Here is a 15,804-nt window from a genome sequence, read left to right on the forward strand (position 1 = left end):
ATGCCAGGTCATAGAATAGACTTCTGGAAATTGGCCATGAAAATCATTTTCTTGTCACAAACTATAGCTGGAATTCTGGGAAATTTCTGTCTTCTTTACTACTATCTAGTTCACTATGGAGAGAGCAAATTAAAGCCCACAGATTTGATTCGCATGCACCTAAATGCCGCCAATGCTTTGATCATTCTCTCTGCAGGAGTACCAAATACAATGGCAGCTTTTGGGTTGAAGCAGTTTTTAAATGATCTTGGGTGCAAATTAATTTTGTACATTCAAAGAGTTGACAGGACTGTGTCCATTGGCACCACCTGCCTCTTGAGTGTTTTCCAAGCCATCACCATCAGTCACAAGGAATGCTGCTGTAAGGATCAAAAAGCCAAACTTCAAAATACATTGGCCATTCCATTGCCCTCCTCTGGGTTTTGTACATGTTGATAAATATCATTTTCCCTGTGTACCGACTTATTGAAAGGAATATTAAAAATCTGACAAGAAAACGAGATTTTGGATACTGTTCCACTGTAGAGAGTAATGAAATCAATGACTCACTCTATTCAGCACTGGTGGTATGCCCTGAAATCTTCTTTTCTTTGCTCATGGCCTGGTCTAGTGGCTACATGATTGTCATTCTGTACAGACACAAGCAGAGGATTCAACACATCTGTAGCAGTCGTGGTTCCAGCAGAATCTGTTTAGAATCCAAAGCCACCCAGAGCATCCTGGTCCTGGTGTCTACCTTTCTGGCTTTTTATACTCTCTCCTCCATCTTACAAGGCTGTGTCGCTCTTTTGTATAATCACAATTGGTGGCTGCTCAACATCAATAGCCTCACTTCTCTGGGTTTTCCCTGTTTTGCACCATTTGTTCTTATAAATTGTTACTCTGTGGTTCCTACACTCAGTTTGGCCTGCATAAGGAATAAAATCTATAATTCTTATTTTAAGTATGTAAATGATATTTTTTGTGGTATCCAGGTGTTTACCATCTCCATTACGATGTCAGTACAGAAAGTAAAGGAGTTAGTGTCTTGTGTTTTAACAATTAACCAAAATGATAAGTTGGGAGTTTTGTCAGCTGGTTTAATTAGAAGCCTACATGAGCTTATCCCAATGTGAGAGAACTATCTTACTTTTCAACTTACCTCTGCTAGGCTTCCCTTTGTCTTGCTGATGTACAAAGAAGCTAGCAAAATCCTCTCAATAAAGGTGCCTTTCTTCCCACTTTCTTTCTCTAGGGCATCCTGAGAGCTTGGTTATTTCACAGACAGCTTATGGGTCTTACAGTCTAATGGTAAAGAAAACTGAAATCATGGCTGACTATGAAGTTGTGTTTCAGGAGTCCCTGGTCCATTCACAACAGCTCTAGCATGCACCAGTACCAGAAAATTTCTTCAGCCATAACTTCCCAAATACCCTGCTTTTAGCTGCACTAGAGGCAAATAGGTTGGTTTGCAAAGCTTACAGCAATAGTCCTCAACAAGTTCTTAGAAAAGAGCATCTTCCCTTACCACTTAGTGAAAAAATATGATCAATGGAAATTAATGATGGTTTTGATGTTATCTTGAATTTTATATGTCAACATGTTTTAGAAATTTTTCATCTATGTACATCAGAGAGAATAGTTTGTAAATTTACTTTATTAGTATCTGGTTTGGAATCACTGAAATGCTGGATTAATCAATTGTTTGGAAGCCAATTAATAGTGAAATTATAGAAATCAGTTTGGAAGTTCCTAAAAAAATAAAAAAGAACTACTATTTGACACAGCTAATCTACTTCTGGGCCTATACCCTGTGAACTCCATATACTTCCACAGAGATATATGCAAATCCATTTTAATGATGCTCTATATATTATACTGAGTAAATTCAGCCCAGCTATATATCCATAAACAGATAAATCCATAATCAAATGTGTTTTCATATATAAAATAGACTATTATTCAACTACAGTGATAGAAGAAATCACAAAAAGTGTAGGAAGTTTGATGGACTTTTAATGAATAGCATTAAACCAGGTAACACCAACTCAAAAAGAAACTCACATCATGTACTTCATATGCAGATCTTATCCTATGTGGTTCAAATGTTTATATGTAAGTAGATATGTTTAGCTTTATTATGACACTTAGAAAGGAGACACAAAAAGGTAATGTCAGGCAAAGTAGCAGTTAGTTAGTTATGTGAGAGTATATCAAGTTAGTTATTCTTCTGTCTTCAACTCTGCCAATTTCTTATTCTGCAGTGGATAAGGGCATAAAAATATACTTGTGAGTGCCAGTGTAATTCCCTAAGCAAATCTCTATGGCTACAGTATAGCTATTCTAACTGTACAAAACTAAATCGAAATATAAAGAAATTGGGTCTGGGTAAGTGCTCATTTGAGTAGCTGTCTCATCATAGCTCTTTAATGCTTTTATTCATGAGTTCATTACAATACAACGATTCTAGTTGAAAATGGTATCATAACTTATCCAAAGATATAGGGATGGCTTAGCTATATGGCCACCAGTAAATGTAGTATATCACACAGGTGGACTAAAAAATGGAAATCACATGAATGGCTTGTTAGATGCCACAAAATATTCTTTCTTTTTCCTTTTTTATTGAAAAACAGTTTATTTTCTTATACAATATGTCCTGATTACAGCTTCCCCTCACTCTACCATCTCTCCTCCCCATCTGATCCACTTCCTTTCTGTCATTAGAAAAGAACAGTCTTCTGATATATAACAAAAAATGACAAGATAAAATAAAATGAGATAAAATATATCACATCGAGGTTGGACAAAACAAAACCCACTCATTCATATACTCAGGAGGCCCATAAATATGCTAAACTTAAAGCTATAATTTATATGCAGGGGACTAGATGGAGATGGGTGCAGTCCCCATGCTTGTGGCTTCAGTGTCAGTTAGTCCATAGAGTTTCGCTCAGTTGGTTCAGAGGACCTTGTTCTCCTGATGTCATCCATCCACTGTGGCCTTAACACTCTTCCTCCCTTTTCTCCCATGGTGTTGGCTGAGCTCTGAGGGAATGGATTTGATGGAAACATCCCATTTGCCATCCCTGATGTCAAAAATACTTTTAACAAAACCCAACATTCCTTTCCCATAAATGCCATGAAGTGTCAAGAGATACACCAATAACATTGTGGTGATATGTTGCATATCAAACAAAATTTGCCTGAGGATCAGAAAACAGAGGCAGCCACTAGATTAAACATAGAGGCCAGACAGTGGTGGCACACACCTTTAATCCTAGTATTCAGGAGGCAGAGATTCATCTGGATCTTTGTGAGTTCAAAGCCACCCTTGACTACATGAGTTTAATTCAGTCGAGGAGAGAAACAGAGCCAGGAAGTTGTGGCAGCTGCCTTTAATCCCAGTGCTTGGGAGTCACATACCTTTAATCCCAGTTCTTGAGATCTCATGCCTTTGCTACCAGTATTTGGGAAGCATACACACACACCATTAATCCCAGCACTAGGGAGGAAGTGAAATGGCTGGGCAGAGAAAGGCCTATAAGGCATGAGGAGACAGGAACTGGAGCCTTTTTGGCTGAGGACTCAGGCATTCAGTCAAAGGCTATGTGGAGATAGTATCAGGCTTTCTATTTGGCCTGAGGTAATGGTGAGAAGTTTCTCTAGTGGCTTGTTCCGTTGTCTCTCTGATCTTTCAGTATTTACTCCAATATCTGGCTCCAGGTTTTATCATAAGACCATGTAGGATTTGTGCAATATAATACCTCAGCATAATAAAGGCTACATACCCCAAACCTGCAGCCAACAGTTAGGACCCAACAATATTATACACAAGAGTTACAGGCTTACTGAACACCTCCAGTTATATTTAACCTTCAAAAGTGTCCACAATTTTTGTAAATAGTCCCATAGATGGAGTATATCCTGTAAAACCCAAGTCTTTCAAAAGCATTTTCTATTTGAACCGTATCAATAAAAGAAACCAGTTGGGGGAACAATGAAGATATGAGGAGGGAAGAAAAGGAAGCACAAATCCTGAGGGGACCCAGGGCATACAGGACAATTGCATAAATGAGTTTATAAAGTACTCTCCAAAACTGACCAAGACTCTAGGTGTTGAGGGTATGCATTAGTGTCATGGAGGAGTTGAAAATGCCTAAAAATTGAGGGGTAAAACATTTGGAGTTGAATACAGAGGACTTACTGTCTATTCTAAAATATTTTGATTGGGAGGAGGCATAGAACAAGAGGATAGAAAACAGAGATGATTGACAATAGACTGGAGGCTGATAAGGTCACTGCAAAGGAGCATAAATTAATGCAAACATAGAACCACTCTAAGAGTTTTTAGTGTAGAAAGGGATGCCATGATACCAGTGGGGTATGATGAGATGCAGTGAATTTCTGAAATTCACAGTGTTAGAAAGATGGTGGGTTTAAAATGTTTCTACTCAACATTCCTTGGAGTGATCATGCTAGACTGGAAGAAACTTAAGAGGGATTTGGCGCATAGGGACACTCCTGTGGCCATTCTGTGGAAATAAAAACAAGTAACATACTTGTACTATCATCTTCATGCCATGCTAAATACTGTGCTCCTCAGCAACAATTACATTCCATTCTTGAGGAATTAGAAAGTGTATCATTTTCATAAGAAGCTTCCTGATATTGAAAGTAACTTGGAATTGGTGAAATGTCAGATTTATAGTGTCCTTCACTTTGAGTTTACATATTTATAATGCCTCACAATGAATATTTAATTTGAATTTGTTGCAGCCTTGTCCCTGAGGATCCAGTGGTGAGACTGTTAATACCATCCAGTATACTTTAGAAATGAAAAAGATAGATAGATAAAGAGACAGAGAAAGAGAGAGAGGTGTTAGAGAACAACTCACATGAGTTATATCCTCTTCAGTCATGAAAGCCTTTAGAATAACCAGGCTTGGAGGCAGGCACATTTACCCACTGAACCATCACTCTAACTCTGAGAACATCAGATTCCACCAGTAGTAAAAGTCAGACTTAGCAGGACTGAGATGACCTGCAGCAAATAAAATTAAATCATCACAATGCATGCAACACTACCCATTCATTATGTTATAATACTCCTTTTTAATATAAAAAATGTATTTTGTTTATCTGGCTGTTCTTTTCTTTGTTCCTTTTAAAAACTCCATCTGCGTTTGCAAATTCTCCTGCTGTGGAACAATCATTTTCTACATTATGAATATGTATTACTCTCATTGGTTAATAAAAACTGACAGTTCATTGGCTGGGCAGCAAGTTAGGCAGGAAAGCCAAACTGAGATGATGGGAAGAAGAAGGGGAGAGTCAAGGGAGTTGAGAGAGACACCAGCCAGCTGACATACAAGTAGGTTGCCTAAAAATGGGATAACAAGCTTTGTGCTATGTGGTAAAGCATAGATAGAAATATGGGTTAATTTAAGTGTAAGTGTTAGCTAGTAACAAACCTGAGCTACTGGCAGAGCATTTATAGTTCATATTCAGCTTCTAAGTTGATTATTGAGGACCATGCAGTCAGGGCAGGAAATACCAATTTACACTTTCCTATTGAATCTTGAGATATTTTGTAGGTCTATGTCATGGATATTTAAAATACAATTACCCAAATGCATCAATGTTGATTATATAAAAATCAACTTCACCTAAAATTGAATTCAATAAATGTAAAAAGTTGCCCCAATATAAGAATTACAATCACGGGAACTTTTAAATGGGCTATTATGGTACATCCTATAAAAAATTAGGGACCTTTGAGTTTTATACATGCATCTTAGGAATAGTAATTAAAACCTTAAATGTATTGGAAGCAAAACTACTTCTGTAAGTATTAACTGTGAATCACAGAGACCAATGTAGTCAAAGGCAATGTTTATCATTTGTTTATCGCATGTATTACACTGTGTACTTGATGGAACCATACGATCATGCAACATTGAGAATGGGAATTTAAAGACCTGGTGAGATAAAGTTTCAGGCCTCACTGCTCCAGTAATCCCAGAAGAAATGAAGGAAAAGATTAGGAATCATGTGGAAAAGAAACCTGAAATAAACTTACACCAAACAGATGGGTCAGAGTTGTAAAGGAGGAGTGTGAGTTAAACCATAATTAAAAGAGTCACAGGAACATTCTGGAAGCCTTTAGAATTTGGCTATGCCTCACTTAGGTTTATGAATAAATCACTCAGAGAGCATGGAGAGCTTAGAGTATCCATTGCTCCCCATATCCATGGAGACAATAAACCAATGCATAGAGCTTTAGAAGGAGAATCTGTAATTGCTTAAGCAAAAAGATATTTAATTGAACATTTCTATTTGCTAAAAATAATCCAGAAGATATTGAAAGTCACTAGAGAACAGTGTAAAAAAATAGCAAAACACAGAAAAAATCTGGTTAAAAGTAAAATCCATAGTTTTTTCCTACATGAGAATCTTAATTTGAATACTTTGTCATGTAAAAAGAGGGGAGTCATGAGAAGCAAATGTCTATGGTAGGTACTACATGGATACAGGCATCATTGTATGTATATGTGGATACAGGCATCATTGTATGTATATGTACATACATGTATACACAAATTCAGAAGGGGAATGTGGGAAGGAAGGATACTAGCAGGGAAGAGAAAGAGACTGGGGGACAAATAAGAAGACTTGGGATTTTCTATGAAAACTGAATAAATGAGGGATGAGGATGTGGCTCAGTTGGTAGAGTGTTTGCCTGCTATGTCCAAAGCGCTGAGTTCAACCCCACTTCACAAACTGGGCATGGTAACACAAAATTATAACCTCAGCACTCACGACATGGAGGCAAGTGGATCAAGGACATCCTAAGTCATGTAGCAAGTTTCAGTCCAGCCTGCAATAACTGAAACCTAGTCTCTAAAGAAAATGGATAAATAAAACAAGCCGGGCGTTGGTGGCGCACGCCTTTAATCCCAGCACTCCGGAGGCAGAGCCAGGCGGATCTCTGTGAGTTCGAGGCCAGCCTGGGCTACCAAGTGAGCTCCAGGAAAGGCGCAAAGCTACACAGAGAAACCCTGTCTCGAAAAACAAAACAAAACAAAACAGAAAATGTATAAATAAAACAATAAAGAAATAGTAAGACTGATTACTCTGGTTCCTTAGAATCAGTCTTGTGCTGGCTAGTTTCATGTCAGTTTAACACAATCTAGAATCATTTGGGAAGAGGGAACCTTTATTGAAAAAAAAATCTTGCATAAGATTGGTCTGTAGACAAGCCTGTGGGGGCATTTACTTGACTAATGATTGATGTGGGAGGGCTCAGCTCCTTGGGCAGTGCCACTCTTGTACACATGGGTACACATGGTCCTGGATGCAGTAAGAAAGCAAGCCGAGCAAGTCATGTGGATCAAGGCAGTAAGTCCCTGCCTCCAGGTTCCTGCCAGACTTGAGTTCCTGCCATGACTTCCTTCAGTGATGGACTGGAAGTAGAAAATTAAAAAAGTGTTTTCCTCCCCAACTTGCTTTCTATTATTTTATTTATATATTTATTTTGGTCAGGGTGTTTTATCAGAATAGAAATTCTAACTAATACAAGTTATGCATGTATTGAAATGTCACACTGTACTTCATAAATATGTAAAATTTTACTCGTCAACAAAAAGAAGATAGTAAGAAGGGAAAGACTGAATGTAAAGGAGGAAGAAATGAATAGAGGAAGAAAAGAAGGGAGGGCGGGAGGTAGGAAGGGCGGGAGGGAGGGACAGACTAGTAAAACCTGGTTCCTTCTCTCAAGAGGTAGTCAGAGTTACTTCGGCAGGAGTTGCCTTGGTTACCAACAGCACAAGCCTGTGGCCTCTGAAAACTACGTTGCCCAGAATGCAGTTCGCCAAGGCCAATGAATGCTCATAGGTCAATGTCTCTGGGTCAGTCTGGTCATCACGGAACTCTTGCTTCACTACTGGCATAACAGTAGTTCTGCAGGCTGTGTTGAGCGCTGTGTTCCCGCACTGCAAGCTGTGCGGGTTTGGGCTTCAGCGGAGCGAGTGTTGCCACCTCTCCCTTCTGGCTGGACTGAGGAGCTGCGCTGATATCGCGATTTCCACTGTACCTTCGGAATCCGATGGCAGTGGCCACCCAGAGCGACCTGGCTCAGGTAAGTGCTGAGTGCTTTGGGCTTTGCTCCACCTTAAAGCCTAGTGCAGGGCCAGCTACCGAGTAGAAATCCCTAGGTTCAAAACAGTGCAGGATCCACAGATAGGCCCCCATTTCCAAATCCAGAGTCAGAGTTGTGGGAGAGTGCTGAGCTGGGAGCTTTCGCAGCAGGAGGCTGGTAGCCAGTGTTGTGAGCTGAATGAATCAGTCAGATTTCAGCGTTTTAAAAGTGTTCTATTCATTGTATCCAGAGGTTGAACCGTTTAGAAAAGGGCAAGGTGAAACCCAGGAAAAGTTGGAACCGTGTGCAAATTCTTATAGTAAGAACGAGCACTGCGAATTGGAGGACCAAGCGAGCGATGTCCTTCATGAAGTTCTTTCCAGGTCACCTGGCTTACTGGCTGAGCAGGGAAAGCAGAAAAATGAGGAGGCATGTGATGTGCACTTGGATCCCCGACCGTGGATAGTGGCTTCTCACCACCTACCTTTGCTCAGAAATTCTTATGACCATTCTACGGCCTCATTGGAGCTAGTCCTATTCTTTGTCTTAGGGATTGTGTTCAGGAATCTGTGTCCAAGTTTGGCCTGCTGACCTGAACAGACTCTTAAGTACAGAAGCCCTACTCTTGGCTTGGGGGCTATATGGACTGGTTCTTATCTGCTGGGAACCAGGGCAAATGAGGTGTGAAGGTGTTACCTCTTACATAACTTCTTTTGGGTGTATTATGGTTATTGGCCTTGGTGGAGCAGAGATTGATATGGTGACCTACAAAATACACTGGTCCCTTAATCGTGACAGTGAAATGAGCAAAACGGTACAGTGATAGCGAGACACCATGGCAATGGTGAGGCTACTGGGACTCTTAACATCTTTTATTTGTAGAAGACAGGGGAGAGGATCACCATTGATACCTCACCACTGCTGAACCAAGCTCACCACATCTGTCCTTGGTCTTGTGGAGTGCTAGAGCAGTGGTTCTCAACCTGAGGTTAGCAACCCGTGGGGGGGGTGGAACGACCCTTCCACGGAGGTCGCCTAAGACCATAGGAAACACAGATATTTGAGTTACGATTTATAACAGTAGCAAATTATGGTTATAAAGTTGTAACGAAGAACAAAAATCATTTTAAGGTTGGGGGTCACCACAGCATGAGGAACTGTATTAAAGGGTGGCAGCGTTAGAAAGGTTGAAAAACACTAAGTAGTCTCACTGTTTCACCAAGCCAGATTGGGCTAGTGCCATTACCTTGGTCTGTTGATGTCTTGACTGGGGTGAACAAGACATTTCTTAATGTCTCTTCAAGATAATTCATGTTAAGGGAAGACTACCCTACTGTTACATACTGGATAAATCAATGGGTGAAGGTGGGGCAGAATAGTTTTTCTTTTATTTCTCTTGGGACCCAAAAGCTAGGGCATAGTTGTCAGACCTGCAATGGCTTTCTTAGATGCTCTCTTCAGAATCCCAGAAGAATTGGGAGCTTCTTTGACCCAGGTTACACTTCCTGGTGGTACAGAAGGATGAGATAATCAAGGAAGAAGCTACTGTAGTCACAGAGGTGGTTGCTGTTGGGCTTTAGGTTTTGTGTTGTTTAGATAAGGAATGTCAGGTTTACTGCTGATGATGGTGAGAGAGAAAACTGGGAGCTAATTTTGTGTGTAAAAGCATGGTGTTCATGTTTAGTAACTAGAAGCTCAGAGGCACTGCCAACACTGGTGTGAAGTTGGTGGTAGATGCAGTTAACATTGGAATTTGGTTTGGGGATATGCTTAGAATCCGAGATGTTTCAAAACACCTAATTTGGGCATACCAAATGGGTGGTTAACTACACAGCCTAGAACCATGTCGAGAGTGGATTCAAATTCAGGATGGAGTCATTCAGAAGGCAGTGTTAGAAGTATTTGTGCTAGGGTGTAATTTGGGTAACCATTAGGAGGAGTTTTTGTAGTTGAGATAGTCATATTAGTACACTTGGGAAAGAGGGCAGGGATCACTGGTAGATTATGTTTGGGTGCCTGGGTAGTCATTGTGAGAATTACAGGTACAGAAGTGGCCTTGGGGAGGGTATGAGATGTAGCAAGTTGTCAGAACTCTAGGGGATAAGATCAGTGAGAAGTACTAGGAGAAACCAAGGCCCTAAAGCTAAGATTAATGTTTATCCAGCTTGCTTTACATCTAGTGGAATTCTGTAGTTACCCTTAGTGTGTTTGAGGAGGTTCAGGCAGGTCATACATTCAGGGACATAGGTGTTAATTGAGAGAGTCACGGGGCCTCATGTAGAAGGAAGGGCACTGTGTCAGGCCATTGAATGGGGTCAGGAGAAGAGGAAGGCAGCAAGTGAAGAGGGTACATCAGGTTCAAAAAAGTTGAAGAAAGTGATGTGTGTTTGAGATCAGCCGGTTTTCCCGCGTGGCTCAGGTTGAGATGTGAAACAGTCAAGCAGAGTCTGCGGTGGTTTCTGCGTGGTTGCGTGCCCAACCCCATGACTTCATGTATTGAAATATAATACTCAGTGTCAGGTATTAATAGGGTAAAAACTTACCTGCCTGGGGTGTTTAGAGATAGAATCTTTGAGGAGTGAGTAGGATAAAATTAACTCATTAAAGTTGTCCTTCTCACCCATGGCTGAATCCTGGTGTCTTTATAAAAGAGATCACACACACATGCCCTCCTTTCTTCTTGTCTCTTATCATATGTTTCTTTCTTGCATCAGGACCCTGCAGCAAGAAGGTTGTCACCAAAGAGACCTTGCACCACCAGAGCCACAAACCAAAACATAGTTCTTTTCTTTATAAAGGAGCTTGCCTTATATGTGTTGTTATGTTAATGAAAATAGACTAATCCAGAGGGCTTGAGAACAGAACTGGGGCTGCCTTTGGTCTTGTGGACCATCAGAGGGATCCTGTATCAAGCTACCAAGGCCCCTCTGTGTTATAACAGAGTGCAGGTTAGGGATTGCAGGTCTGTGGAGAAGGAAGCTGAGACCAGTCATCCTTCAGAACTCCTGGGGAGGGGACCTTGGGGTCATGGGTCCATAGTAGGACTGTGAGGTGGGAGAGTATCAGACAAGACAGCAGCTCACACCAGGGGCAGCATTAGTTGAGCCTTAAAGGGAAAGAGAAGCTTCCCTTTAAGACATAGGGAAGGACATCATGAAGCTATAGTTCAAGGTAAAGGAGTAGAAGAGCCATTTACTCTGCATAGCATTATGGGGACAAGCCTGCACAGAAATCCCCTGAAATAAGGGGACCTCTGGCTTACAAATTCTGGAGGGGCTGGCAGGAAATACCACACTACTTAAGTACCAAGGAGCCAGGTCCTCAGTTGGATCCTAAGTTTATCTTGAAGGGCTGTGAGGCCATAGCACAGTAGAGCTGTTTAACTGTGCCCCAGAGAGACAGAACAAACCCACCCATGAGCAGGCTGCACAGAGGCTTTGCCTCATTATTTGGAGGAGAGGCATTTGGAGAGTCTGTGGTCTGATTCTCTGGATATCATGTTCTGAGTAATGTGAGAGGAACAGCAAGAGGTCTATGGAAAGGGATCAAGGTGGAGGTAGAAGTAGGAAGTAGTGAAGTGATACATGGATGGAGGGGGTGTGGATCCATAGGGATAGCCTTGAGAACTACAGAATGGTAGATAATCTCCAAACTTTTTGTATCAGAAAGGTACAGCTTTGAAAACCCTTGGAAACTGGCTGAGGGTATATACTATGATCAGAGTTGAAGTGTTATCCCATGTTGTATTTCCCACAGTTGGTGCTTTCAGAGGACATGGTGATGAATGCGAGCATCATGAGAGTGGGCATTAGTGTCACCAAGTATCTCCTCTAGGGTTGAGATCAGGAAAGGGTATTCAGGGAAAGAATGACTTGCGGGGAGGAGGAGGATGAACTTGGGATTCTAAGAGAGCTGATAATGGAAAGGTCTATTCCCATTATGGCAGGACTTTGTGACTTTTGAGGATGTGGCCATCTTCTTCTCCAAGGAAGAGTGGAGGCTCCTCGATGAGGCTCAGAGGCAGCTGTACCTTCATGTGATGCTAGAGAACTTTGCACTTGTAACTTCATTTGGTAAGGCCCCATACCCAGCCCATCCACGTACTTGCCAGTATCCATTTTTTCCCATACAGATAGCTTTGCTATTTCCAGGACAAGATTTTGGGTTCTGTTAACTTCTTTATTATCTTCTCATATATGGAGGGATTAGCTGTATGCACTGTTCCAAACAGTGCCAGAAGAGTCTGGGCATCAGGTACCCTGTATCAGTAAAGTAAGTTTCTTGTTCATCTGCTGCCTATTATCATTTCTGTAGCCTGGATATGTTGGGCTTCATTTCCTAATTTCTGCACCTCTTCCTAAATGATAGCTCCCCATGACTGCCAGAGTGAGAAATAACAGGTATTGTCATGATCAATATTTACATAGGACTATGAGATGTTGCCAAAAATCTCCGAGTATGTTATTTTCCATCCTGCTCATGTAATAAGTTGAGTCTCTTGGGCCATTGTTGGAGGCTCATCTGCTCTGTCTTGTATTTCTTTTAGGACTTGCTTCATGCAAGTTCCATGCAGATTCATGACAAGGGGCATGGAGATATCCCTGGATGCTTTTTAGTGCAGTGCAATCCCAGAGGACAGTTGACCTTGATGAGTTGCCCAGAGAAAAGGGGAGATTTGTTACCTGTTGCTCTGTACCCCACCCCCTGTGTGGCATTTTCCAGGACTCATATGCATTCATTGTGAAGTATCCATAAATGCTTAAATATTCCTTGAACACATCTGAGACATCCTTAACCTTCAATACAGAATTCCTATATTGAAGACCCCAAACAATAAGGTCTTGATGAATGTTGTTGACTGAGGAATAAGTTGCCGCTAATGTTTGTGATATAATTCAGCCTTGTGTCCTTTGTCTCATGAGGCTTCCATATTTTGTGATATTGACCTAACACTCCCTGACAGCCCCTTCCTTACCTCACATGTAGTTCCCTCTTCCTCACATCAGTACACCATGGCCTCATGCCTTTCTATGTGAATCATAAGACTTTCCTTTTCTTGTTTTAAAATGTACCTGCAGGATTTTAACTAGAGAAGTGACTGAGTAATAGCACAGAGAGGTTGGGGACACTGATATAAGACAGTTTGGTGTTCCCCTGAGAAGTACCTGGTGTTCAGGACACAGAAGCAAGAAAGGAAAAACAATTAATCACAACCACCAATAGTTACTCCATGAAAAGCAGAACGTGGCAAACAGTTTAGGATTGAGCAGTTTAAATAATAACAGCAGGTTTGTGGGGGAGTTGGCCTTACTTGTCTGCTCCCTGAACTCAGGATGATTATAGACAAAGGAATATTCATTCTATCTTGAATTGTCCAAAAGAGAGAAAATGTGGCAGGGAGCATGAGCTGTTGATTGGTTCATTTGCATATAAATGCTATAGGCCCGCTGAAGCCTTTTGTTATTGCTTAAGAATTGCCTTGCTTAGAGGAAGACTCTAGTTTCTCCCCAGCCAGCAGCAATAAAGATCCCACTCACCAGTCAGGCTGTGTTGCCCAGGCTAAGCCTGAATGCCTGATCTAAAACAGTTCTGTCTCAATCTCCAAGATAGTTAGGATAACAAACACATGCCATCATGCCTTGCTTTTAGCAAAGTTTTGAAGATATCTAAAAATCAAGTTGTTGCTATACTGCTCAGTGGTTGAGTACTTAACCTAAGATGTGTAAAGCCCTAGGACAGTGGTCCTCAACGTTCCTAATACTGTGACCCTTTAATACAGTTACTCCTGTTGTGGTGACCCCCAACCATAAAAATATTTCATTGCCACTTCAAAATTATAATTTTTCTACTATTATGAATTGTAATGTAAATATCTTATGCACAGGCTATCAGAAATACAGCCCACAAAGGGGTTGCAACCCTCAGGTTGAGAAATGTTGTCCTGGGGTAACTCCTGGCACCAAGAAAACAATAAAACATAAAATTTAAAAAAAAAAAAAAAAAAACCCTCACATTACCTATTGGGCTGTGGGTGTAGCTTAGTTTTAAAAGCTACATGTCTAGCTTTACAAGCATATATGTTGGAGGATCAGAAATTCAAGGTAAACAATGACTTCGTGATATGTTTGAGGTGAGCTTGAGATATGTGAGAACTTATCAGAAAAATAAAATAAAAAGTAATAAAGTATATAAATAATTTTACAGAAAGTTATTTTAAAACATGAATAATACACCTTCATCATAATAAATATGTTTCATAATAATTAATTTCTCTGTTTTCAGATTGCTGGCAAGGAATGGAGAATGGAAAGCTACCCTTTGATCAGGTTGTTGTAGAAGGATTGTCACTGGTCAGGACCCCAAAAGCAAGTCCCGCTAACCAGGAGTCTCATCCATGTGATATATATTTGCCACTCTTGAAAGGCATGTTGCACCTGGTTCATCAACTTAGGCAGAAATCAAACCTTCCCCAGGAACAGAATCATCGCAGCTCAGAAAATACCTTGAAAAGACACTCACATACAGCCTTACTGGTGAAGAATTGCAGAATTCATGGGTCACAAAAGCCCTTCCCCTCTGCGGAAGTTAGAAAGAACTTCCCAGATGCATTGGGCATTATCCCTCCACAGACCATTCCCATTTGTGAGCAACCAAACCTAATCACTGAATGTGGAAAGGGCTTTCAGACTAGAAGAGGACATTCCAAGCAGAGTGAACACAGAGAAGCCTCCAGCCTTAAACACAATCAGGATCACCACCCAAGAGCCAATGCTAGAAAAAGACTTTCTGAGTATACTAAATGTGGGAAAGTCCACCGCCATAAAAGCTCTTTTACCCATCCCAATAGAGTCCCTGGTAGAGAAAAGTCTTACAAGTGCAATGAATGTGGAAAATCTTTTAGACAGACCTCCCACCTAAATAACCACCTCAGAATTCACACAGGTGAAAAGCCTTATGAGTGTGGTGAATGTGGGAAATCATTTACCCAAAGAGATACCCTCATTAAACATTATAGAGTTCACACAGGAGAAAAACCCTATATGTGTGATGAATGTGGAAAATCCTTTAGGCAAATTTCCAACCTTACTGAACACCGCCGAATCCACACTGGAGAAAGACCTTATGAGTGTGATGAATGTGGGAAATCCTTTGGATGCAAATCAACTCTTGTTCGGCACCAGAGAATTCATGCAGCTGAAAAGCGTTATGAATGTGATGAATGTGGGAAATTCTTCACACACAGCCATAGTCTGCTTGAACACCAGATGATTCACACTGGAGCAAGGCCTTATGGGTGTGATGAGAATGAGAAATCCTTTAGCCAAAGAGATACTTCCAACAAACACCACAAAACTCACACTGCAGAAAAGCCTCATGTGTGCAGCGATTGTGGGAAAGCATTCATTTACAAATCTAAGCTTGTTCGACACCAGAGATCTCACACTGGGGAGAAGCCATTTGAGTGCAAAGAATGTGGGAAATTTTTTCAAGAAAGCAATGGTCTTATGCAACACCAGAAACTTCATACTGGATTAAAGCCTTTTAAGTGTGGCCAGTGTGGTAAGTCTTTTGTCCAAAAGTGTCACCTCTTTCAACACCATGTAGTTCACACACGAGAGAGACCATATGAGTGTGGTAAATGTGGAAAATCTTTTCCCCAACAGTCTACCCTCTTTCTCCACCGA

At 41.0% G+C, this 15,804-nt stretch overlaps 2 protein-coding genes and 1 pseudogene across 3 annotated transcripts in view; all 3 read left to right on the forward strand.

Moving 5' to 3' along the window:
- LOC102915453 (vomeronasal type-1 receptor 4-like) lies at nt 1-8,054 on the forward strand (annotated as a pseudogene).
- The window catches only part of LOC102915140 (uncharacterized), an 8,630-nt gene continuing 663 nt past the window's right edge, over nt 7,838-15,804 (forward strand). Inside the window, 3 exon segments of the mRNA XM_015989718.3 lie at nt 7,838-8,119; nt 12,066-12,192; nt 14,402-15,804. Coding sequence (XP_015845204.3) covers nt 8,087-8,119; nt 12,066-12,192; nt 14,402-15,804 — 1,563 coding nt within the window. The 5' untranslated portion in view covers nt 7,838-8,086.
- LOC102905460 (uncharacterized) overlaps nt 15,542-15,804 on the forward strand; it is an 11,500-nt gene continuing 11,237 nt past the window's right edge. For both annotated transcript variants that reach the window (XM_076570894.1, XM_076570913.1), the window contains exon 1: nt 15,542-15,679. The gene's annotated coding sequence lies outside the window, so the exon portion shown is untranslated. The remainder of the gene's footprint in view (nt 15,680-15,804) is intronic.

The sequence above is a fragment of the Peromyscus maniculatus genome, chromosome 1 (genome assembly GCF_049852395.1).
Source record: "Peromyscus maniculatus bairdii isolate BWxNUB_F1_BW_parent chromosome 1, HU_Pman_BW_mat_3.1, whole genome shotgun sequence".
Taxonomy (NCBI): Eukaryota; Metazoa; Chordata; class Mammalia; order Rodentia; family Cricetidae; genus Peromyscus; species Peromyscus maniculatus.